Below are 23891 nucleotides of genomic sequence, written 5' to 3' on the forward strand. Positions count from 1 at the left end.
CCCAGTTCGCCCCCAGTGCTCCCAGTTACTCTCAGTTCCATCCCAGTTCCCTCCTAGTTCCCTCCCAGTGCTCCCAGTTCACTCCCAGTTCCATTCCAGTGCTCCCAGTTCATTCCCAGTTCCATCCCAGTTCCCTCCCAGTTCATTCCCAGTGCTCCCAGTTCCATCCCAGTTCCCTCCCAGTGCTCCCAGTTCACTCCTAGTTCCTCCCAGTTCACTCCCAGTGCTCCCAGTTCCATCTCAGTTCACTCCCAGTTCCATCCCAGTGCTCCCAGTTCATTCCTAGTCCCCCCCCAGTGCTCCCAGTTCACTCCCAGTTCCTTCCCAGTGCTCCCAGTTCCCTCCCAGTGCTCCCAGATCAATCCCAGTTCTCCCAGTTCCCTCCCAGTTCCTTCCCAGTGCTTCCAGTTCACTCCCAGTTCCCTCCCAGTTCACTTCCAGTTCCCTCCCAGTGTTCCCAGTTCCATCCCAGTCCCCTCCCTGTGCTCCCAGTTCATTCCCAGTGCTCCCAGTTCCCCCCCAAGCCCCGCCCCCTTTGCCCAAATCCCTCAAATCCGACCCCAAAACCCCCCGGATTTATTTTTATTTGTGAATAAAACCCCCGATTTCTTTTCCGGTGGGCGTGGTCAGGGCCGGGGTGGGCGGAGCTTCCCCAGGGCCTCCCGGGCTAGCTCCGCCCTCCGTCGGACACGCCCCAGCTCCTCGGCCAATGGCAGCAGCTCCGGGCCCAGCGCCCGGCGGGCAGCAAGCTCCGCCCCCAGCGACTCCGCCTCCGACTCCGCCCCCTGGATGGACTGGGAGAGACACGCCCTGGAGGGGGCGGGGTTATGCTAATGAGATGGGGATTTATGGGTAAATCGGTGTTGGGTTTATGGGAATTTTAGGTTATTTTAATGTTAATTTTTATGTTATTTTTATGTGAATTCTATGTTATTTTTATGTTGATTTTATGTTATTTTCATGTTAATTTTTATGTTATTTTTATGTGAATTTTATGTAAATTTTATGTTGATTTTATGTTCTTTTAATGTTAATTTTATGTTATTTTTATGTGAATTTTATGTTATTTTTATGTTGATTTTATGTTATTTTAATGTTAATTTTTATGTTATTTTTATGTAAATTTTATGTAAATTTTATGTTGATTTTATGTTCTTTTAATGTTAATTTTATGTTATTTTTATGTGAATTTTATGTTATTTTAATGTTGATTTTATGTTATTTTAATGTTAATTTTTATGTTATTTTAATGTGAATTTTATGTTAATTTTGTTATTTTTATGTTAATTTTAGGTTAATTTTATGTTATTTTAATGTTAATTTTATGCTAATTTTATGTTAATTTAATGTTAATTTTATGTTATTTTTATGTGAATTTTATGTTATTTTTATGTTGATTTTATGTTATTTTAATGATAATTTTTATGTTATTTTTATGTTGATTTTATGTTATTTTACAGTTAATTTTTATGGTATTTTTATGTTAATTTTATGTTATTTTTATGTGAATTTTATGTAAATTTTATGTTGATTTTATGTTATTTTTATGTTGATTGTATGTTATTTTAATGTTAATTTTTATGTTAATTTTTATGTTAATTTTATGTTATTTTTATGTAAATTTTATGTTAATTTTATGCTAATTTTATGTTAATTTTATGGTATTTTTATGTGAATTCTATGTTATTTTTATGTTGATTTTATGTTATTTTAATGTTAATTTTTATGTTATTTTTATGTTAATTTTATGTTCTTTTAATGTTGATTTTATGTTATTTTAATGTTAATTTTTATGTTATTTTTATGTTAACTTTATGTTATTTTTATGTGAATTTTATGTAAATGTTATGTTGATTTTATGTTATTTTAATTTTAATTTTTATGTTATTTTAATGTTAATTTTATGTTATTTTTATGTTGATTTTATGTTATTTTAATGTTAATTTTATGTGAATTTTATGTTAGTTTTGTGTTAATTTTTATGTGATTTTTATGTGAATTTTATGTTATTTTTATGTGAATTTTATGTTATTTTTTTTGTTAGTTTTGTGTTAATATTTGTTAATTTTATGTTATTTTATTATTAATTTTATGTGAATTTTATGTAATTTTAATATTAATTTTATGTGAATTTTATGTAATTTTAATATTAATTTTATGTGAATTTTATGTAATTTTAATATTAATTTTATGCTCTTTTTATGTTAATTTTATGTTAATTTTATGTTATTTTTTATCTTAACATTTATGGTAATTTTATATTATTTTTATGTTATGTTTTGTTAGTTTTATGTTAATTTTCATGCTATTTTTTAAGCAAATTTTGTGTTAATTTAATGTTAATTTCAATGTTATTTTAATGTTAATTTTTATGCTATTTTTATGTAAACTTAGTGTTAATTTTATGGTATTTTTATGTTAGTTTTATGTTAATTTTTGTTAGTTTTATGTTAAAATTTATGTTAATTTTATGCTATTTTTATATTAATTTTATGTGAATTTTATGTTATTTTAATGTTAATTTTATGTTATTTTAATGTTAATTTTTTCCTTATATTTCATGTTAATTTTATGTTAATTTTACATTAATTTTATATTAATTTTATGCCAATTTTATGTCATTTTTCACGTTAATTTTATGCTAATTTAATGTTAATTACATCAATAAGCTGTAATCCCATTGTTGTAATGAGGGGGCGTGGTCAGGTGGGTAAGGGGCGGGGTTATGGTAATGACGTGTTGAGAGTGGGTGGGGCTATGGTAATGAACTGGTGGGATGGGCGGGGATTAAGGTGGAAATGGGCGGGGCTATGGTAATGAAGAGCTGGGAGGGGCAGGGTTATGGTAATGAAGTGTTGGGAGGGGCGGGGTTACGGTACAAAGGGGTGGGGTTATGGTAATGAAGTGTTGGTGAGAGGGGCGGGGTTATGGCAGGAAGGGGTGGGGTTATAGAAATGAAGTGGTGGGAGGGGGCGGGGTTATGGTAATGAAGTGTTGGGAGGGGCGGGGTTACGTTGGGAAGGGGCGGGGTTATGGTAATGAAGTGTTGGAAGGGGCGGGGTTATGGTAATGAAGTGGTGTTGGAAGGGGCGGGGTTATGGTAATGAAGTGGTGTTGGAAGGGGCGGGGTTATGGTAATGAAGTGTTGGTGAGAGCGGCGGGGTTATGGTAATGAAGAGTTGGTGGAAGGGGCGTGGTTATGACAGGAAGGGGCGGGGTTATGGTTATGAGGTGTTGGGGGGGCGGGGTTATGGTAATGAAGTGTTGGTGGGAGGGGGCGGGGTTATGACAGCAAGGGGCGGGGTTATCACAATGAAGTGGTGGGAAGGGGCGGAGTTATGACATGAAGGGGCGGGGTTATGGTAATGAAGTGTTGCTGGGAAGGGGTGGGGTTACGGCAGGAAGGGGCAGGGTTATGGTAATGAAGTGTTGAGAGTGGGTGGGGCTATGGTAATGAACTGGTGGGATGGGCGGGGATTAAGGTGGAAATGGGCGGGGCTATGGTAATGAAGAGCTGGGAGGGGCAGGGTTATGGTAATGAAGTGTTGGGAGGGGTGGGGTTACGTTGGGAAGGGGCGGGGTTATGGTAATGAAGTGGTGTTGGAAGGGGCGGGGTTACAGTGGGAAGGGGCGGGGTTATGGTAATGAAGAGCTGGGAGGGGCGGGGTTATGGTAATAAAGTGATGGTGGGAGGGGGTGGAGTTACAGTAAGAAAGGGTGGGGTTATGCTAATGAAGTGTTGGGGAAGGGGCTGGATTATGGAAATGAAGATTTGGGAGGGGCGGGGTTAAGGTGGGAAGGGGCGGGTCTATGGTAATGAAGAGCTGTGAAGGGGCGGGGTTATGGTAATGAAGTGTTGGGAGGGGGCGGGGTTACGGTACTGAAGGGAGGGGGCAGGGTTATGGTAATGAGTGTTAGGAGTGGGCGGGGTTATGGTAATGAAGCGTTGGTGGGAGGGGCGGGGTTATATCAGGAAGGGGCGGGGCTATGGTAAGGAAGTGTTGGTGGGAAGGGGCGTGGTTATGACAGGAAGGGGTGGGGTTATGGTAATGAAGTGTTGATGGGAAGGGGCGGGGTTATGGCAGGAAGGGGCGGGGTTATGGTAATGAAGCGTTGATGGGAAGGGGCGTGGTTACAACAGGAAGGGGTGGGGTTATGCTAATGAGCCAGAAAGGGCTGTGTGATGAGTAGGCTCACCTTAATGAGGGGCGGGGTTATGCTAATGAGGTTATGCTAATGAGGGGGTGAGTTATGACAGGGAGGGGTCAGGGTTATGCAAATGAGGTGGGCGGGGCTCGGGGGGTCCTGCCCTCACCTGATTCGCCGATGGGCCTCCAGGGTGGGGGCGGGGTAAGTGTCCAATAGGAGCTGCAGCTCCTCCAGCCTGATGAATATTAATGAGATGCTAATTAGGGGGGCACTGGGAGGGACTGGGGGTTACTGGTTTGGGGTCTGGAGTTACTGGGAGTTACTGGTTTGGGGTCTGGGGTTACTGGGAGTCACTGGGACTTACTGGGGGTTACTGGGAGTTACTGGTTTATACTGGGAGTTACTGGTTTGGGGTCTGGGGGTCACTGGGAGTTACTAGGAGTTACTGGGAGTTACTGGTTTGGGGTCTGGGGGTTACTGGGAGTCACTGGGAGTTACTGGTTCATACTGGGAGTTACTGGTTTGGTCCCTGGGTGCCCCTGGGAGTCTCTGGGGGTTATGCAAATGAGATGCTAATGAGCCCCGCCCCTCACCGGGCCCTGAGCAGCAGCAGCCGGGCCTTGGCCTCTAGGTGCTGGGAGTTACTGGGAGTCACTGGGAGTTACTGGGAGGGACTGGGAGTTACTGGTTTGGGGTCTGTGGTCAGTGGGAGTCACTGAGAGTTACTGGTTCATACTGGGAGTTACTGGTTTGGGGTCTGGGGGTCACTGGGAGTTACTGGTTTGGGCTCTGGGAGTCACTGGGAGTTACTGGGAGTTACTGGTTTGAGGTCTGGGGGTTACTGGGAGTTACTGGGAGTTACTGGTTTGGGGTCTGGGGCTTACTGGGAGTTACTGGGAGTTACTGGTTTGGGGTCTGGGGGTCGCTGGGAGTCACTGGGAGTTACTGGGAGTTACTGGTTTGGGGTCTGGGGGTTACTGGGAGTAACTGGGAGCTACTGGGAGTTACTGGGAGTTACTGGGAGTTACTGGTTCATACTGGGAGTTACTGGTTTGGGGTCTGGGAGTTACTGGGAGTTACTGGGAGTTACTGGTTTATACTGGGAGTCACTGGGAGTTACTGGTTTGGGGTCTGGGGGTCCCTGGGGGTTACTGGGAGTTACTGGTTTGGGGTCTGGGGGTTACTGGGAGTTACTGGTTCATACTGGGAGTTACTGGTTTGGTCCCTGGGTGCCCCTGGGAGTCTCTGGGGGTTATGCAAATGAGCTGCTAATGAGCCCCGCCCCTCACCGGGCCCTGAGCAGCAGCAGGCGGGTTTTGCCCTCCAGGTGCTGCCCCAGGGCCCCGTCCAGGGGCTCCTGAGCCGCCCGCAGCGAGTCCAGCTGGGCCAGCTGGGAGTGGAGCTGGGCCAGGACCTGGGGGGGGAGAGAAAATGGGTCAGGGGGGCCCCAAATCAGCCCCCAAAGGTCCCAGAATTTGATTTATTCGGTTTTAGACCCCAAAATCCAATTTATTCCCCCCAAAATGCCATTTAAACCCCTCAAAAATCCCATTTAATCCCCCCAAAATCCCATTAAACCCCTCAAAAATCCCATTTAATCCTCCCAAAAATCCCATTTTTTTTCCTTTTAATCCTCCCCAAAAATCCCATTTAATCCCCCCAAAAATCCCATTTATTCCCATTTAATCCCCCCAAAATCCCATTTATTCCCCCCAAAATCCCATCTAAACCCCCCAAAATCCCATTTATTCCCCTTTTATCCCCCCAAAAATCCCATTTATTCCCCCCCAAATCCCATTTATTCCCACCCAAATCCCATTTATTCCCACCCAAATCCCATTTATTCCCCTTTAACCCCCCCCAAAATCTCCTTTAAACCCCCAAAATCCAATTTAATCCTCCCCAAAATCCCATTTATTCCACTTTAACCCCCCCAAAATCCAATTTAATCCCCCCCAAAATCCCATTTATTCTCATTTAAACCCCCAAAATCCCATCTAATCCCCCCAAAATCCCATTTTTTTCCCATTTAATCCTCCCCAAAAAATCCCATTTAATCCCCCCCAAAAATCCAATTTATTCCACTTTAATGCCCCCAAAATCCCATTTAATCCCCCCAAATATTCAATTTAATCTCCTTTAAACCCCCCCAAAATCCAATTTAATCCCCCCAAAAATCCCATTTTTTTCCTTTCAATTCCCCCAAAAATCCCATTTATTCCCTCAAAATCCCATTTAATCCCCCCAAAGATCCCATTTATTCCCCCCAAAATCCAATTTAATCCCCCCAAAATCTCATTTAATCCTCCCCAAAAATCCCATTTTTTTCCCTTTAAATCCCCCCAAAAATCCCATTTAATCCCCCCAAAATCCCATTTAATCCCCCCAAAATCCCATTTATTCCCCTTTAATTTTGGGTGAATTTTGGGTCCAATTTGGGTGAATTTTGGTCCAATTTGGGTGAATTTTGAGTCCAATTTGGGTGAATTTTTGATCCATTTTTTTCCCAATTTGGATGAATTTTGTGTGAATTTTTTGCCCAATTTGTGTGAATTTTTGATCCATTTTTGCCCATTTTGGGTGAATTCTGGGTGAATTTTGTGTCAAATTTGTGTGAATTTTTGGTCCAATTTGGCTGAATTTTGTGCCCATTTTGGGTGAATTTTGTGCCCATTTTGGGTGAATTTTGGGTGAATTTTGGGTCCATTTTGGGTGAATTTTTGGGTCCAATTTGAGTCAAATTTGAGTGAATTTTTGGCCCAATTTGTGTGAATTTTTGATCCATTTTTTGCCCATTTTGGGTGAATTTTGGGTGAATTTTGAGTCCAATTTGAGTGAATTTTTGGTCCAATTTGGGTCAAATTTGAATGAATTTTTTGCCCAATTTGTGTGAACTTTTGATCCATTTTTTGCCCATTTTGGGTGAATTTTGTGCCCAATTTGTGTGAATTTTTGGTGCAATTTTTGTGAATTGGGTCCAATTTGAGTGAATTTTGGATAAATTTTGTGTCAAAATTGGATGAATTTGGGTGAATTTTGAGTCAAATTTGTGTGAATTTTTTGCCCAATTTAGGTGAATCTTGAGTCCATTTTGGGTGAATTTTGGGTCCAATTTGGATGAATTTTGTGTGAATTTTTGGTCCAATTTAGGTGAATTTTGAGTCAAATTTGAGTGAATTTTTTGCCCATTTTGTGTGAATTTTGAGTGAATTTTTTGCCCATTTTGTGTGAATTTTGGGTCCAATTTGAGTCAAATTTGAATGAATTTTTTGCCCAATTTGGGTGAATTTTGTGTGAATTTTTTGCCCATTTTGGATAAATTTTGTGTGAATTTTGTGTGAATTTTTTGCCCAATTTGGGTGAACTTTTGATCCATTTTTTGCCCATTTTGGGTGAATTTTGGGTGAATTTTGTGTCAAATTTGAGTGAATTTTTGATCCATTTTTTGCCCATTTTGGGTGAATTTTGGGCCCATTTTGGGTGAATTTTGGGTGAATTTTTGGTCCAATTTGGGTGAATTTTGGGTCCCATTTGTGTGAATTTTGAGTCCTATTTGGGTGAATTTTGTGTCAAATTTGTGTGAATTTTTTGCCCAATCCGGGTGAATTTTGTGTCAAATTTGGGTAAATTTTGGGTCCAATTTGTGTGAATTTTGGGTCAAATTTTTGTGAATTTTGGGTCAAATTTTTGTGAATTTTCGGTCCAATTTGAGTGAATTTTGGGTGAATTTTGAATGAATTTTTTGCCCAATTTGGGTGAATTTTGTGTGAATTTTTTGCCCATTTTGGATAAATTTTGTGTGAATTTTGTGTGAATTTTTTGCCCAATTTGGGTGAACTTTTGATCCATTTTTTGCCCATTTTGGGTGAATTTTGGGTGAATTTTGTGTCAAATTTGAGTGAATTTTTGATCCATTTTTTGCCCAATTTGGCTGAATTTTGTGCCCATTTTGGGTGAATTTTGTGTCCATTTTGGCTGAATTTTGGGCCCATTTTGTGTGAATTTTGGGTCCATTTTGGGTGAATTTTTGGGTCCAATTTGAGTCAAATTTGAGTGAATTTTTGGCCCAATTTGTGTGAATTTTTGATCCATTTTTTGCCCATTTTGGGTGAATTTTGGGTGAATTTTGAGTCCAATTTGAGTGAATTTTTGGTCCAATTTGGGTCAAATTTGAATGAATTTTTTGCCCAATTTGTGTGAACTTTTGATCCATTTTTTGCCCATTTTGGGTGAATTTTGTGCCCAATTTGTGTGAATTTTTGGTGCAATTTTTGTGAATTTTGGGTCCAATTTGAGTGAATTTTGGATAAATTTTGTGTCAAATTTGGATGAATTTGGGTGAATTTTGAGTCAAATTTGTGTGAATTTTTTGCCCAATTTAGGTGAATCTTGAGTCCATTTTGGGTGAATTTTGGGTCCAATTTGGATGAATTTTGTGTGAATTTTTGGTCCAATTTAGGTGAATTTTGAGTCAAATTTGAGTGAATTTTTTGCCCATTTTGTGTGAATTTTGAGTGAATTTTTTGCCCATTTTGTGTGAATTTTGGGTCCAATTTGAGTCAAATTTGAATGAATTTTTTGCCCAATTTGGGTGAATTTTGTGTGAATTTTTTGCCCATTTTGGATAAATTTTGTGTGAATTTTGTGTGAATTTTTTGCCCAATTTGGGCGAACTTTTGATCCATTTTTTGCTCAATTTGGGTGAATTTTTGATCCATTTTTTGCCCATTTTGGGTGAATTTTGGGTGAATTTTGTGTCAAATTTGAGTGAATTTTTGATCCATTTTTTGCCCATTTTGGGTGAATTTTGGGCCCATTTTGGGTGAATTTTGGGTGAATTTTTGGTCCAATTTGGGTGAATTTTGGGTCCCATTTGTGTGAATTTTGAGTCCTATTTGGGTGAATTTTGTGTCAAATTTGTGTGAATTTTTTGCCCAATCCGGGTGAATTTTGTGTCAAATTTGGGTAAATTTTGGGTCCAATTTGTGTGAATTTTGGGTCAAATTTTTGTGAATTTTGGGTCAAATTTTTGTGAATTTTCGGTCCAATTTGAGTGAATTTTGGGTGAATTTTGAATGAATTTTGTGTCAAATTTGTGTGAATTTTGGGTGAATTTTGGTCCAATTTGAGTGAATTTTTGATCCATTTTTTGCCCATTTTGGGTGAATTTTGGGCCCATTTTGGGTGAATTTTGTGTCCATTTTGGCTGAATTTTGGGCCCATTTTGTGTGAATTTTGGGTCCATTTTGTGTGAATTTTGGGTCCAATTTGGGTCAAATTTGAGTGAATTTTTTGCCCAATTTGTGTGAATTTTTGATCCATTTTTTGCCCAATTTCTGTGAATTTTGGGTGAATTTTGTGTCTAATTTGGGTGAATTTTTGATCCATTTTTTGCTCATTTTGGGTGAATTTTGTGCCCATTTTTTGTCAAATTTGTGTGAATTTTTTGCCCAATTTGTGTGAATTTTTGATCCATTTTTTGCCCAATTTGGGTGATTTTTGGGTGAATTTTGAGTCAAATTTGATCCATTTTTTGCCCAATTTGTGTGAATTTTTGATCCATTTTTTGCCCATTTGGTGTGAATTTTGTGTCAAATTTGGGTGAATTTTGGGTCCAATTTGAGTCAAATTTGAGTGAATTTTTGGTCCAATTTGGGTTCAATTTGGGTGAATTTTGAGTCAAATTTGAGTGAATTTTTTGCCCAATTTGGATGAATTTTGTGTGAATTTTTGGTCCAATTTGAGTCAAATTTGAGTGAATTTTTGGTCCAATTTGGATCAATTTTGGGTCCAATTTGAGTCGAATTTGTGTGAATTTTTTGCCCAATTTGGGTGAATTTTGGGTCCAATTTGGGTGAATTTTGGGTCCAATTTGGGTGAATTTTGGGTCTAATTCAGGCAAATTTTGGGTCCAATTTGGGTGAATTTTGGTTCAATTTGGGTGAATTTTGTTTCCAATTTGAGTCCAATTTCTGTGAATTTTTTGCCCAATTTGGGTGAATTTTTGATCCATTTTTTGTCCATTTTTTGCCCAATTTTTTGCCCATTTTGGGTGATTTCTGTGCCCAATCTGTGTGAATTTTTTACCCAATTTTGTGCCCATTTTTTACCCATTTTTTGCCCAATTTTTTACCCATTTTTACCCATTTTTTACCCATTTTTTACCCATTTTGTGCCCATTTTGTGCCCATTTTTTACCCATTTTTTACCCATTTTGTGCCCATTTTTTGCCCATTTTTTGCCCATTTTTCCCCCATTTTTTGCCCATTTTTTACCCATTTTTCCCCCATTTTGTGCCCATTTTTCCCCCATTTTTTACCCATTTTTTGCCCATTTTTTACCCATTTTTTACCCATTTTTTGCCCATTTTTTACCCATTTTTCCCCCATTTTTTACCCATTTTTTGCCCATTTTTTGCCCATTTTTTACCCATTTTTTACCCATTTTTTACCCAATTTTTACCCATTTTTTGCCCAATTTTTACCCATTTTTTCCCCATTTTTTCCCCATTTTTTACCCAATTTTTACCCATTTTTCCCCCATTTTTTCCCCATTTTTTACCCATTTTTACCCATTTTTTACCCATTTTTTACCCATTTTGTGCCCATTTTGTGCCCATTTTTTACCCATTTTTTACCCATTTTGTGCCCATTTTTTGCCCATTTTTTGCCCATTTTTCCCCCATTTTTTGCCCATTTTTTACCCATTTTTCCCCCATTTTGTGCCCATTTTTCCCCCATTTTTTACCCATTTTTTGCCCATTTTTTACCCATTTTTTACCCATTTTGTGCCCATTTTTCCCCCATTTTTTACCCATTTTTTACCCATTTTTTGCCCATTTTTTACCCATTTTTTACCCATTTTTTGCCCATTTTTTACCCATTTTTCCCCCATTTTTTACCCATTTTTTGCCCATTTTTTGCCCATTTTTTGCCCATTTTTTACCCATTTTTTGTCCATTTTTTACCCATTTTGTGCCCAATTTTTGTCCATTTTTTACCCATTTTTTGCCCAATTTTTACCCATTTTTCACCCATTTTTTCCCCATTTTTTGCCCAATTTTTACCCATTTTTTCCCCATTTTTTCCCCATTTTTTCCCCATTTTTTGCCCATTTTTTGCCCATTTTTTACCCATTTTTTGCCCATTTTTTGCCCATTTTGTGCCCAATTTTTTCCCACCTCTCCGTGTTCCCGCCGGGCCTTTTCCAGCCGTTCCCGGTTTTCCCTCTCCCGCCGTTTCTCCCGGCTCAGCCGCAGCTTTTGCCCTTCCAGGAGCCCCTCCGGAATTCCGGGAATTCCCTCCGGAATTCCGGGAATTCCAGGGGGGTTTTTGGGAATTCCGGGGGGGTTTTTGGGAATTCCGGGGGGGTTTTTGGGGATTCCGGGGGGGTTTTTGGGAATTCCGGGGGGATTTTTGGGAATTCCCGGGGGATTTTTGGGAATTCCCAGCAGGAAATCCTGGAGCTGATCCCGGTTTTCCCGCAGGCGCCGCTCCAGCTCCGGCAGGAGGAGGGAGGGGAGGGAAGGGGAGCGCTGGAAAAATGGGAAAAATGGGGAATTTTGGGGATTTGGGGGGGAAATTGGGGGGGTTTGGGAAATTTTTGGGGGATTTTGAGGGGGAAAATTGGGAATTTGGGGGGAAATTGGGGGGGAAAAAGGAGGAATTTTTGGGGAATTTGGGGGGGAAATTGGGAAAAATTGGGGATTTGGGGGGAAAATTGGGGGGAAATTTGGGGGGAAAAATTGGGAATTTGGGGGAAAATTGGGGGGATTTGGGAAATTTTTGGGGGATTTGGGGGGAAAAATGGGAATTTGGGGAATTTTGGGGGGAAAATGGGGAATTTGGGGGGAAAATTGGGAATTTGGGGGGGGAATTGGGAATTTTCGGGGGAAATTGGGAATTTGGGGGAAATTTGGGGGGAAAAGGAGGAATTTTGGGGGAATTTGGGGGGGGAATTGGGGATTTGGGGGAAATTGGGAATTTGGGGGGAAATTTGGGGGGAAAAATTGGGAATTTGGGGGTGGGAAATGGGGAAAATGGGAAAAATTGGGGATTTTGGTGGAGGAAAATTGGGAATTTGGGGGGAATTGGGGGGATTTGGGGGAAATTGGGGGGATTTGGGAAATTTTTGGGGGATTTTAGGGGGGAAAAATGGGAATTTGGGGGGGAAAATTGGGAATTTGGGGGGAAATTTGAGGGGAAAAATTGGGAATTTGGGGGGAATTAGAGGGAAAAGGAGAAATTTTGGGGGGAAATTTGGGGGAAAATTGGGAATTTGGGGGGGGAAAAATGGGAATTTGGGGGGAAAAAAGGAGGAATTTTTGGGGAATTTGGGGGGAAAATTGGGAAAAATTGGGAATTTGGGGGGAAATTGGAGATTTTGGGGGGAAATTGGGGGAATTTGGGAAATTTTTGGGGGATTTGGGGGGGAATTTGGGGGTGGGAAATGGGGAAAATGGGAAAAATTGGGAATTTTGGGAGAGGAAAATTGGGAATTTGGGGGAAATTTGGGGAGAAAATTGGGAATTTGGAGGGGGAAATTGGGGATTTGGAGGAAAATTAGGAAAAATTGGGAATTTGGGGGGAAAAATGGGGGGAAAAATTGGGAATTTGGGGGGAAATTTGGGAATTTGGGGGGAAATTGGGATTTGGGGGGAAATTGGGGGAAAAGGAGGAATTTTGGGGGAATTTGGAGGGAAAATTGGGGATTTGGGGGAAAATTTGGGGATTTGGGGGGAAATTGGGAATTTTGGGGGGAAATTGGGGATTTGGGGAAAATTGGGATTTGGGGGGAAATTGGGGGGATTTGGGAAATTTTTTGGGGATTTTGGGGGGGAAAAATGGGAATTTGGGGGGAAATTGGGGGGAAAAAAGGAGGAATTTTGGGGAAATTTGTGGGGAAAATTGGGAATTTGGGGGGGAAATTGGGGATTGGGGGGAAAAATGGGGTTAAATTGGATCCCAGTTCCCTCCCAGTGCTCCCAGTTCCATCCCAGTTCCCTCCCAGTTCTCTCCCAGTTCCTTCCCAGTTCCTTCCCAGTTCCCTCCCAGTTCTCTCCCAGTGTTCCCAGTTCCATCCCAGTTCCCTCCCAGTTCCCCCCCAGTGCTCCCAATTCATTCCCAGTTCCCTCCCAGTTTCCCCCCCGTGCTCCCAGTTCCCTCCCAGTTCCTTCCCAGTGCTCCCAGTTCCCTCCCAGTTCCTTCCCAGTGCTCCCAGTTCCATCCCAGTTCCCTCCCAGTTCCCCCCCAGTGCTCCCAGTTCACTCCCAGTTCCCTCCCAGTTCCTTCCCAGTTCCCCCCAATGCTCCCATTTCCCTCCCAGTGCTCCCAGTTCCCTCCCAGTATATACCAGTTCCCTCCCAGTTCTCTCCCAGTTCTCTCCCAGTGTTCCCAGTTCCATCCCAGTTCTCTCCCAGTTCCATCCTAGTATCACTCCCACTTTCCTCCCAGTTCCCTCCCAGTGCTCCCAGTTCACTCCCAGGATATCCCAGTTCTATCCCAGTTCACTCCCAGTTCTATCCCAGTTCACTCCTAGTGCTCCCAGTGCTCCCAGTTCCCTCTCTGTATCACTCCCAGTTCCCCCAGCACTTCCAGTCCCCCCCAGTGCTCCCAGTTCACTCCCAGTTCCACCCCAGTAACACCCCAGTTCCCTCCCAGTGCTCCCAGTTCACTCCCAGTTCCCTCCCAGTGCTCCCAGTTCACTCCCAGCACTCCCAGTTCCATTCCAGTTCCCCCCCAGTGCTCCCAATTCTGTCCCAGTTCCCCCCCAGTGCTCCCAGTTCCCTCCCAGTTCCCCCCAGTGCTCCCAGTTCCATCCCAGTTCACTCCCAGTTCCCTCCCAGTGCTCCCAGTTCCATCCCAGTTCACTCCCAGTTCTCTCCCAGTGCTCCCAGTTCCCTCCCAGTTCCTACCCAGTGCTCCCAGTTCCCTCCCAGTTCCCCCCCAGTGCTCCCAGTTCCTTCCCAGTGCTCCCAGTTCCCTCCCAGTATATCCCAGTTCCCTCCCAGTGCTCCCAGTTCCCTCCCAGTTCCCCCCAGTGCTCCCAGTTCCATCCCAGTTCACTCCCAGTTCTCTCCCAGTGCTCCCAGTTCCCTCCCAGTTCTCTCCCAGTGCTCCCAGTTCCCTCCCAGTTCCCCCCCAGTGCTCCCAGTTCCATTCCAGTGCTCCCAGTTTACTCCCAGTATATCCCAGTTCCCTCCCAGTGCTCCCAGTTCCCTCCCAGTTCCCTCCCAGTGCTCCCAGTTCCCTCCCAGTTCCCTCCCAGTGCTCCCAGTTCCCAGGAGTTGGGGGTTCCTGGGGTGGTTTTGGAAAGTTTTGGGGTCGTTTTTGGGGTTCCTGGGGTTGTCGGGGTGGTTTTTGGGGTTCCTGGGGTGGGATTTGGGGCTCCTGGGGTGATTTTGGGGGGTCCTGGGGTGGTTTGGGAGGGTTTTGGGGGGTCTTGGGGTGATTTTGGGGGTCCCGGGGTGGTTTTTGGGGTTCCTGGGGTGATTCTGGGGGGGTTTTGGGGTGATTTTGGGGTTCCTGGGGTGATTTGGGGGATCCTGGGGTGGGTTTGGGGAGTTTTGGGGTCATTTTTGGGGTTTCTGGGGTTGTTTGGGAGGGTTTTGAGGGGTCTTGGGGTGATTTTGGGGGGTCCTGGGGTGGTTTGGGAGAATTTTGGGGGGTTCTTGGAGTGATTTTGGGGGGTCCTGGGGTGGTTTTGGGGTTCCTGGGGTGATTCTGGGGGGTTTGGGGGTGATTTTGGGTTGATTTTGGGGTTCCTGGGGTGGTTTTAGGGGGTCTTGGGGTGGTTTTGGGGGTCATTTTTGGAGTTCCTGGGATTGCCTGGGAGGGTTTTGGAGGGTCCTGGGGTGATTTTGGGGGGTCCTGGGGTGGGTTTTGTGGGTCTTGGGGTTGTCTGGGAGGGTTTTGGGGGGTCTTGAGATGATTTTGGGGGTCCTGGAGTGGTTTAGGGGGTCCCGGGGTGATTTTGGGGGTTCCTGGGGTGGTTTTGGGGGATCCTGGGGTGGGTTTGGAAAGTTTTGGGGTCGTTTTTGGGGTTTCTGGGGTTGTTTGGGAGGGTTTTGGGGGGTCTTGGGGTGCTTTTGGGGTTCCTGGGGTGGTTGTTGGGGTTCCTGGGGTGGTTTGGGAGAATTTTGGGGGGTCTTGGGGTGATTTGGAGGGTCTTGGGGTGGTTTTTGGGGTTCCTGGGTTAATTCTGGGGGGGTTTTGGGGTGATTTTGGGGTTCCTGGGGTGGTTTTTGGGGTCATTTTTGGAGTTCCTGGGATTGCCTGGGAGGGTTTTGGAGGATCCTGGGGTGGGTTTGGGGTTCCTGGGGGGATTTGGGGTGATTTTGGGGGTTCCTGTGGTGATTTGGGGGATCCTGGGGTGGGTTTGGGGAGTTTTGGGGTCATTTTTGGGGTTTCTGGGGTTGTTTGGGAGGGTTTTGAGGGGTCTTGGGGTGATTTTGGGGGGTCCTGGGGTGGTTTGGGAGAATTTTGGGGGGTTCTTGGAGTGATTTTGGGGGGTCCTGGGGTGGTTTTGGGGTTCCTGGGGTGATTCTGGGGGGTTTGGGGGTGATTTTGGGTTGATTTTGGGGTTCCTGGGGTGGTTTTAGGGGGTCTTGGGGTGGTTTTGGGGGTCATTTTTGGAGTTCCTGGGATTGCCTGGGAGGGTTTTGGAGGGTCCTGGGGTGATTTTGGGGGGTCCTGGGGTGGGTTTTGTGGGTCTTGGGGTTGTCTGGGAGGGTTTTGGGGGGTCTTGAGATGATTTTGGGGGTCCTGGAGTGGTTTAGGGGGTCCCGGGGTGATTTTGGGGGTTCCTGGGGTGGTTTTGGGGGATCCTGGGGTGGGTTTGGAAAGTTTTGGGGTCGTTTTTGGGGTTCCCAGGGTGGTTTTTGGGGGTTTTGGGGTTCCCAGGGTGGTTTTTGGGGATTTTGGGGGTTCCCAGGGTGGTATTTGAGGTTCTCAGGATGGTTTTTGGGGGTTTTGGGGGTTCCCAGGGTGGTTTCTGGGGGATTTTGGGGTGGTTTTGTGAGGGTTTTGGGGGTTCCCAGGGAGGTTTTGAGGTTCTTGGGGTGGTTTTGGGGGGTTTTGGGGGTTCCCAGGGTGGTTTTTGGGGGATTTTTGGGTGGTTTTGAGGGGTTTTGGGGTTCCCAGGGTGGTTTTTGGGGGTTTTGGGGTTCCCAGGGTGGTTTTTGGGGATTTTGGGGATTCCCGGGGTGGTTTTTGGGGGTTCCCAGGGTGGTTTTTGGGTGGTTTTGGGGGTTCCCAGAGTGGTTTTGGGGTATTTTTGGGTGGTTTTTGGGGGTTCCCAGGGTGGTTTTGGGGGATTTTTGGGTGTTTTTTGAGGGTTTTGGGGGTTCCCAGGGTGGTTTTGGGGATTTTTGGGGGTTTTGGAGGTTCCCAGGGTGGTTTTTGGGGATTTTGGGGGTTCCTAGGGTGGTTTTGGGTATTTTTGGGTGGTTTTTCGGGGTTCTCAGGGTGGTTTTTGGGGATTTTTGGGTGGTTTTGGGGGTTCCTAGGGTGGTTTTTGGGGGATTTTGGGGTTCCCAGCGTGGTTTTTGAGGGTTTTGGGGGGGGGTTTTGGGGATTTTTGGGTTTTTTGGTGATTTTTGGGTGGTTTTGGGGGTTCCCAGGGTGGTTTTTGGGGGTTTTGGGGTGGTTTTTCGGGGTTCTCAGGGTGGTTTTTGGGGATTTTTGGGTGGTTTTGGGGGTTCCCAGGGTGGTTTTTGGGGGTTTTGGGGGTTCCCAGGGTGGTTTCTGGGGGTTCCCAGGGTGGTTTTTGGGGGTTTTGGGGGTTCCCAGGGTGGTTTTTGGGGGTTCCCAGGGTGGTTTTGGGGGATTTTTGAGGTTCTTGGGGTAATTTTGGGGGATTTTTGGGATTCCCAGGGTGGTTTTTGGGGATTTTTGGGTAGTTTTTTGGGGTTTTGGGGGTTCCCAGGGTGGTTTTTGGGGGTTCCCAGGGTGGTTTTGGGGAATTTTGGGGTTCCCAGGGTGGTTTTTGAGGGTTTTGGGGGTTCCCAGGGTGGTTTTTGGGGATTTTTGGGGTTCCCAGGGTGGTTTTTGGGGATTTTTGGGGGTTCCCAGGGTGGTTTTTGGGGGTTTTTGGGATTCCCAGGGTGGTTTATGGGGATTTTTGGGTGGTTTTTTGGGGTTTTGGGGGTTCCCAGGGTGGTTTCTGGGGGTTCCAGGGTGTTTTTTTTGGGATTTTTGGGTGGTTTTGGGTGATTTTGGGGGATTTTTGGGTGGTTTTTTGGGGTTTTGGGGGTTCCCAGGGTGGTTTCTGGGGGTCCCAGGGTGTTTTTTTGGGATTTTTGGGTGGTTTTGGGTGATTTTGGGGGATTTTTGGGGAGTTTTTTGGGGTTTTGGGGGTTCCCAGGGTGGTTTTTGAGGGTTCCCAGGGTGTTTTTTGGGGATTTTTTGGGGATTTTTGGGTGATTTGGGATTTTGGGCTCTTCCCAAGCAGGAATTGGGGGTTTTTTTTTTGGGGTCTCACCTTGGGGGGAGGCACCAGGGGGGCGATTTCGGGGTGGCCCCTCCTCACCTGGGCCCAGGTGAGCTCCTCCTGCAGCTCCTGCAGCACCTGGAAAAAAGGGAATTTTGGGGGGATTTGGGGATTTTTGGGATCCCCCCGAATTTGGGGGAGTTTTGGGGGGATTTTGGGGGTTTTTTGGGGTTTTTTTGGGGGGGTTTTGAACTCACAGAAGGCTCCAAATCCCGGGGGTCCCTCAGGATCTCCCCCAAAAGCCTCCAGAGGGTTTCCCAGCGGAACCAAATCTCCTGGGAACGGGCCAGGGAGGCCTCGGCCTGGGGGGAGCCCAAAAACCACTCAGAGAGCCCAAAAATCCATTTAAAGATCCCAAAATCCCCTCAGAGACCCCAAAAATGCACTCAGAGACCCTAAAAATCCATGAAATGACCCCAAAAATCAACAAAAAGACCCAAAAAATCCACTGAAAAACCCCCAAAATCCACAAAATGACCCCAAAAGTCCAATAAAAGACCCCAAAAATCCACTCAGAGACCCCAAAAATCCATTAAAAAACCTAAAAAATCCACTCAGAGACCCCAAAAATCCACTTAAAGGTCCCAAAAATCCACAAAATGAGCCCAAAAATCCACTAAAAAACCCCAAAAATCCATTAAAATACCCCCAAAATCCCTCAAAGATCCCAAAAACCCACTTAAAGACCCTAAAAATCCCCTCTGAGACCCCAAAAATCCACTCAGAGACCCCAAAAATCCACTAAAAGATCCAAAAAAAACGACTCAAAGACCCCAAAAATCCATTTAAAGACCCCAAAACTCCACTCAGAGACCCCAAAAATCCACAAAATTACCCCAAAAATCCACTAAAAGACCCCCAAAAAACCACTCAGAGACCCCCAAAATCCACAAATTAACCCAAAAATCCATTAAAATACCCCCCAAATCCCTCAAAGATCCCAAAAATCCACTCGGAGACCCCAAAAATTCATTTAAATGACCCCAAAAATCCACTTAAAGGTCCCAAAAATCAACTCAAGGACCCCAAAAATCCACTAAAAATCCCCAAAACCCACTCAGAGATCCCAAAAATCCACTAAAAAACCCCAAAAATCCATTTAAAGACCCCAAAAATCAGCTCAGAGACCCCAAAAATCCATTTAAAGACCCCAAAAATCCACAAAATGGCGCCCAAACCCCACAAAATGGCGCCAAAAATCCCCTCAGAGGCCCCAAAAATCCCCTAAAAAACCCCAAAAATCCCCTCAGAGACCCCAAAAATCCACTAAAACCCCCCAAAAATCCACTCAGAGACCCCAAAAATCCACTCAGAGACCCCAAAAATCCACTAAAAAACCCCAAAAATCCCCTCAGAGACCCCAAAAATCCACTAAAACCCCCCAAAAATCCACTCAGAGACCCCAAAAATCCACTCAGAGACCCCAAAAATCCACTAAAAACCCCCAAAAATCCCCTCAGAGACCCCAAAAATCCCCTAAAAACCCCCCAAAAATCCCCTAAAAACCCCCCAAAAATCCCCTAAAAACCCTAAAAATCCCCTAAACCCCCCCCAAAATCCCCTCAAAGACCCCAAAATCCCCCCCAAATCCCCCCAGATTTTTTTGGGGACCCCAAAAATTGGTTTTTTGGGGTCCCCCCAAACCTGGTGCAGCTCCTTCCTGACTTGGGGTCTCAGCCCCTCGTCCCCCAAAAACTGCAGCAGCCGAGTCAGGACCGGGGGGGCTTCACCTGATTTTTGGGGGGGGAGACACAAAAAGAGACCCCCCCAAAAAAATTTAGGGGGTTTTGGGGGGATTTTGGGATTTTTTGGGGGATTTTGGGGGGTTTTGGGGGGGAAAAAACTCACCTGGAAGCGGCGGAGAGTCCTCGAGGGACATTTTTTGGGGGGGCTGGAGGGGGGGAAAAAGGGGGTTGGGGGGGTTAAAACGGGGAAGGGACCCCAAAAATCAGTCAGGGACCCCAAAAAGATGCTCAGGGAACCCTAAAAGATGCTCAGGGACCCCCAAAATCCATCCAGGACCCTCAAAAGGCCCTCAGGGACCCCAAAAAGACATTTAGGGACCCCAAAAACCTTCCCAGGACCCCCCAAAAGACACTCAAAGACCCAAAAAATCACTCAGGGACCCCCAAAACACTCCCAGGACCCACAAAAATCACTCAGGGACCCCAAAAACACCTGCAGGGACCCCCAAAAGATGCTCAGGGACCCCAAAAGACACTCAGGGACCCCAAAAACCTTCCCAGGACCCCCCAGAAGATACTCAAAGACCCCAAAAATCACTCAGGGACCCCCAAAATACACTCAGGGACCCCAAAAGAAACTCAGAGACCCCCAAAATCCATCCAGGATCCCCCAAAAGACACTCAGGGATGCCCAAAACACCCCCAGGAGACCCCAAAAGATACTCAGGGACCCCCAAAATACACTCAGGGACCCCCAAAAGACATTCAGGGACCCTCAAAACACCCCCAAGATACCCCCGAAAACACTCAGGGACCCCAAAAACATTCTCAGGGACCCCAAAAACACCCCAGGACCCCAAAAAGACACTCAGGGACCCCCAAAAGATGCTCAGGGACCCCTAAAAATCACTCAGGGACCCCCAAAACATCCCCAAGATCCCCCAAAAGACACTCAGGGACCCCCAAAAGATGCTCAGGGACCCCAAAAATGGCTCAGGGACCCCCAAAAGACACTCAGGGACCCCTAAAAGATGCTCAGGGACCCCCAAAACATCCCCAGGAGACCCCAAAAGATACTCAGGGACCCCAAGAATCACTCAGGGACCCCCAAAACCCCCCCAGGACCACCCAAAATACACTCAGGGACCCCAAAAAGATGCTCAGGGACCCCCAAAACCTCACAGGAGACCCCAAAAGACACTCAAAGACCCCAAAAATCACTCAGGGACCCCCAAAAATCACTCAGGGACCTCAAAAGACACTCAGGGACCCCCAAACCCCCCCCCAGGACCCCCCAAAAGACACTCAGGGACCCCCAAAAGACACTCAGGGACCCCAAAAGACCCCCAGGACCCCCAAAAGGCCCTCAGGGACCCCCAAAAGATGCTCAGGGACCCCCAAAAGACACTCAAAGACCCCAAAAATCACTCAGGGACCCCCAAAAGACACTCAGGGACCCCCAAAACCCACCCAGGACCCCCCAAATCCCTCCAGGACCCCCAAAAGACACTCAGGGACCCCCAAAACCCCCCCAGGACCCCCAAAGTCCCTCAGGGACCCCCCAAACCTCCCTCCCCCCCCCCCCCAAAGGCCCTCACGGAGCCCCAAACCCGCCGTTTTACCCCCTCAAACCCACTTTTCCCCTCCCAGACCCCCTTATACCCCCCCGGGCTCCCTTTAACCCCCCTCTCCCGCCCCTTCCCCGCCGCTCCCGCCCCTTTTCGACCCCATTTTCCCCCGATTTTACCCCAAATTCTTCCTCCCCCCCCCCTTCCCCCTCACGGTTTTCCCGCCGCGCCGTGCGGCCACGCCCCCTGCGCGCCAGCCAATGGGAGAGAGGGGTGATGTAAGAGCCGGCCAATGGGAAGCGAGCAGGGGCGGGACAGCGGCGGGAGCTGTCACGGTTTTACAACGGACCAATGGGAGCGCGGGGCGCGGGATGAAATGACCAATAGGGATCGGGGGGCGGGACTAAGCGCCGCCGATTCGGCCCGGTTCGTCCCAGTCTCCCCCAACCTCCTCCCAGTCCCTCCCAGTTTATTCCAGTCCCCTCCCAGTGCTCTCCTAGTGCCCCCCAGTACAGTCTCCGGGGTTCGGAAGGGGTATTAAGATCCCCTTTCACCGGGGTCGGTCCGCCGGGCCGGAAGAGGCGCTGCGGCAGGAAAGAAAATGGCGGATCGCGCGGGGCATCATGGGAGTCGTAGTCACCACACGAGCTCTCAAAAGCTGCGCCTGCGCAAAGTAGCGGAGCGCTGTGCGCGTGCGCTGAAGTCACGCGACCAAGCGCAGCCAATCAGAGCGCGGTCACGGCCTTTGGCCCGCCTCTGCGCGAGGCATCACGGGAGTTGTAGTCCTTGAGGGGGGTCATGGCTGCCCAGTGCCATCCCAGTAGCTCTCCCAGTGCCCTCAGTTCCCCCCTCCGGTGCTCCCAGTTCCAGCCCAGTTCACTCCCAGTGCCCTCCCAGTTCACTCCTAGTTCTCTCTCAGTCCCCCCCAGTGCTCCCAGTTCCCTTCCAGTGCTCCCAGTTAACTCCCAGTGCTCCTAGTATATCCCAGTTCACTCCCAGTTCCCCCGCAGTGCTCCCAGTTTCATCCCAGTTCACTCCTAGCTCCCCCCCAGTGCTGCCAGTTCCCCCCCAGTTCTCCCAGTTCACTCCCAGTGCTTCCATTCCCCCTCCCAGTGCTCCCACTTCCCTCCCAGCTCACTCTCAGTTCCCCCCCCAGTGCTCCCAGTTCCCTTCCAGTGCTCCCAGTTCATTCCCAGTGCTCCCAGTATATTCCAGTTCACTTCCAGTTCCCCCCAGTGCTTCCAGTTCCATCCCAGTTCCCTCCCAGTTCCCGCCCGGTGCTCCCAGTTCCATCCCAGTATCACTCCTCGTTCCCCCCCCAGTGCTCCCAGTTCCATCCCAGTGCTCCTATTTCCTTCCCAGTTCACTCCCAGTTCCCTCCCAGTGCTCCCAGTTCCATCCCAGTGAACCCAGTTCCTTCCCAGTGCTCCCAGTTCCCTTTAGTGCCTCCCAGTACCTCCCAGTTTATCCCAGTGCTTCCAGTTACCTCCCAGTGCCTCCTTGTGCCTTCCAGTTTATCCCAGTGCCTTCAAGTACAGCCCAGTGTCTCCCAGTTTAGCCCAGTGCCCTCCCAGTGCTCCCAGTTCCATCTCAGTTCACTCCCAGTTACCCCCAGTGCCTCCCAGTTCCTCCCAGTGCCTCCCAGTACAGCCTCTGGGGTTCCAAGGGGTATTAAGATCCCCTTTCCCTGGGGTCGGTCCGCCGGGCCGGCAGGGGGCGCTGCGGCGGGAAGGAAAATGGCGGATCGCGCGAGGCCTCATGGGAGTTGCAGTTCCCTGCGGAGGACTCCCGGCGCGCCTGCGCAGTGCAGCCGGGGCGGTGGGAAAGCCGCGCCTGCGCTTTCCCCGCGCGCGGCATGACGGGAATTGTAGTCCCGGCAAAGGAAAGTGGCGGCTCTTTGCTTCCCTCCGGCCCTGGAGCCCAAATCCCAGTGCTCCCAGTTCCCCCAGCAGTGCTGCCAGTTCACTCCCAGTTCCCTCCCAGTTCCCCCTGGCAGTGCTGCCAGTTCACTCCCAGTTCCATCCCAGTTCCCTCCCAGTGCTCCCAGTTCCATCCCAGTTCTCTCCCAGTGCTCCCAGTTCCCTCCCAGTACTCCCAGTTCCATCCCAGTGCTCCCAGTTCCCTCCCAGTTCCCTCCCAGTTCCCCCTGGCAGTGCTGCCAGTTCCCTCTCAGTTCGATCCCAGTTCTTTCCCAGTTCCCTCCCAGTGCTCCCAGTTCCATCCCAGTATCTCTCCCAGTGCCCTCAGTTCACTCCCAGTTTACTCCCTGTTCCCCCCAAGTGCTACCAGTTCCCTCCCAGTGCTCCCAGTTCCATCCCAGTGCTCCCAGTTCACTCCCAGTGCTCCCAGTTCATTCCCAGTGCTCCTACTATATCCCAGTTCACTCCCAGTTCCCCCCCAGTGCTCCCAGTTTCATCCCAGTTCCCTCCCAGTTTCCCCCCACAGTGCTCCCAGTTCTCTCCCAGTGCCTCCCAGTTCCCCCCCAGTGCTCCCAATTCCCTCCCAGTTCCCTCCCAGTTCCCCCCCACGTGCTCCCAGTCCCCTCCCAGTGCTCCCACTTCATTCCCAGTGCTCCCAGTACACCCCAGCTCACTCCCGCTTCCCCCCCCAGCGCTCCCAGTTCATTCCCAGCGCTCCCAGTACGTGAGGGGGGCACTTTTGAATCAGCTGATCACTGGAGCCCAGAGGGGTGAGAACGGAAGCAACTGAGAGAACAAACCTTTTAAAATATCCTTTTAGTGTTCCCTTTAATTCCCCTTTTATGTTCATGGTGTTTTTTCCTTTAGTTTCCCTTCTTTTAGTAATCAATCTCGTGTTAATTGTCATCATAATACTGTGTTAAGATCCTTTTTTGGCATCCCCTTTTCACTAGTTAATTCTGTATTAAATGTTCTTCGTAGTGTTTGTTTTAATGCCACCCGATAAGGTAGTTATTTTGTATCCTTTTTTTTAATTTTTAATTCCTCTTGCTAAGTTTATTACTATTATTATTATTATTATT

At 47.1% G+C, this 23891-nt stretch overlaps 1 protein-coding gene and 2 long non-coding RNA genes across 5 annotated transcripts; 1 reads left to right on the forward strand and 2 right to left on the reverse strand.

Annotated features, from left to right (window-relative positions):
• Positions 1 to 601: 601 nt before the first annotated feature.
• LOC127474871 (uncharacterized) lies at positions 602 to 19527 on the reverse strand. Its single transcript, XM_051796188.1, has 8 exons — positions 19486 to 19527; positions 19282 to 19367; positions 17835 to 17939; positions 17629 to 17715; positions 11330 to 11683; positions 5439 to 5563; positions 4316 to 4384; positions 602 to 810 (listed from the first exon to the last, which is right to left on the reverse strand). Exons 1-8 carry the CDS (start codon positions 19514 to 19516, stop codon positions 627 to 629), a joined length of 1041 nt encoding a protein of 346 aa, XP_051652148.1. The 5' UTR covers positions 19517 to 19527; the 3' UTR covers positions 602 to 626.
• Positions 18116 to 19052, forward strand: LOC127474971 (uncharacterized). The gene is made up of 2 exons (XR_007906026.1): positions 18116 to 18218; positions 18785 to 19052. It is a non-coding gene; the product is annotated as an uncharacterized LOC127474971 (long non-coding RNA).
• Positions 19528 to 19577: 50 nt separating the features above from the next.
• Positions 19578 to 20801, reverse strand: LOC127474966 (uncharacterized). 3 transcript variants are annotated; one of them, XR_007906019.1, is made up of 3 exons: positions 20697 to 20800; positions 20324 to 20572; positions 19578 to 19660 (listed from the first exon to the last, which is right to left on the reverse strand). It is a non-coding gene; the product is annotated as an uncharacterized LOC127474966 (long non-coding RNA). The 3 variants fall into 3 exon arrangements; XR_007906020.1 differs by lacking the exon at positions 19578 to 19660 and adding an exon at positions 19730 to 19919 and having other exon boundaries at positions 20189 to 20522; positions 20667 to 20801; XR_007906018.1 differs by lacking the exon at positions 19578 to 19660 and adding an exon at positions 19730 to 19919 and having other exon boundaries at positions 20189 to 20572.
• Positions 20802 to 23891: the final 3090 nt, after the last annotated feature.

This window comes from Manacus candei, unplaced genomic scaffold (assembly GCF_025592945.1).
Source record: "Manacus candei isolate 608988 ecotype Guabito, Panama unplaced genomic scaffold, ASM2559294v1 h1tg000045l, whole genome shotgun sequence".
NCBI classification, from domain to species: Eukaryota; Metazoa; Chordata; class Aves; order Passeriformes; family Pipridae; genus Manacus; species Manacus candei.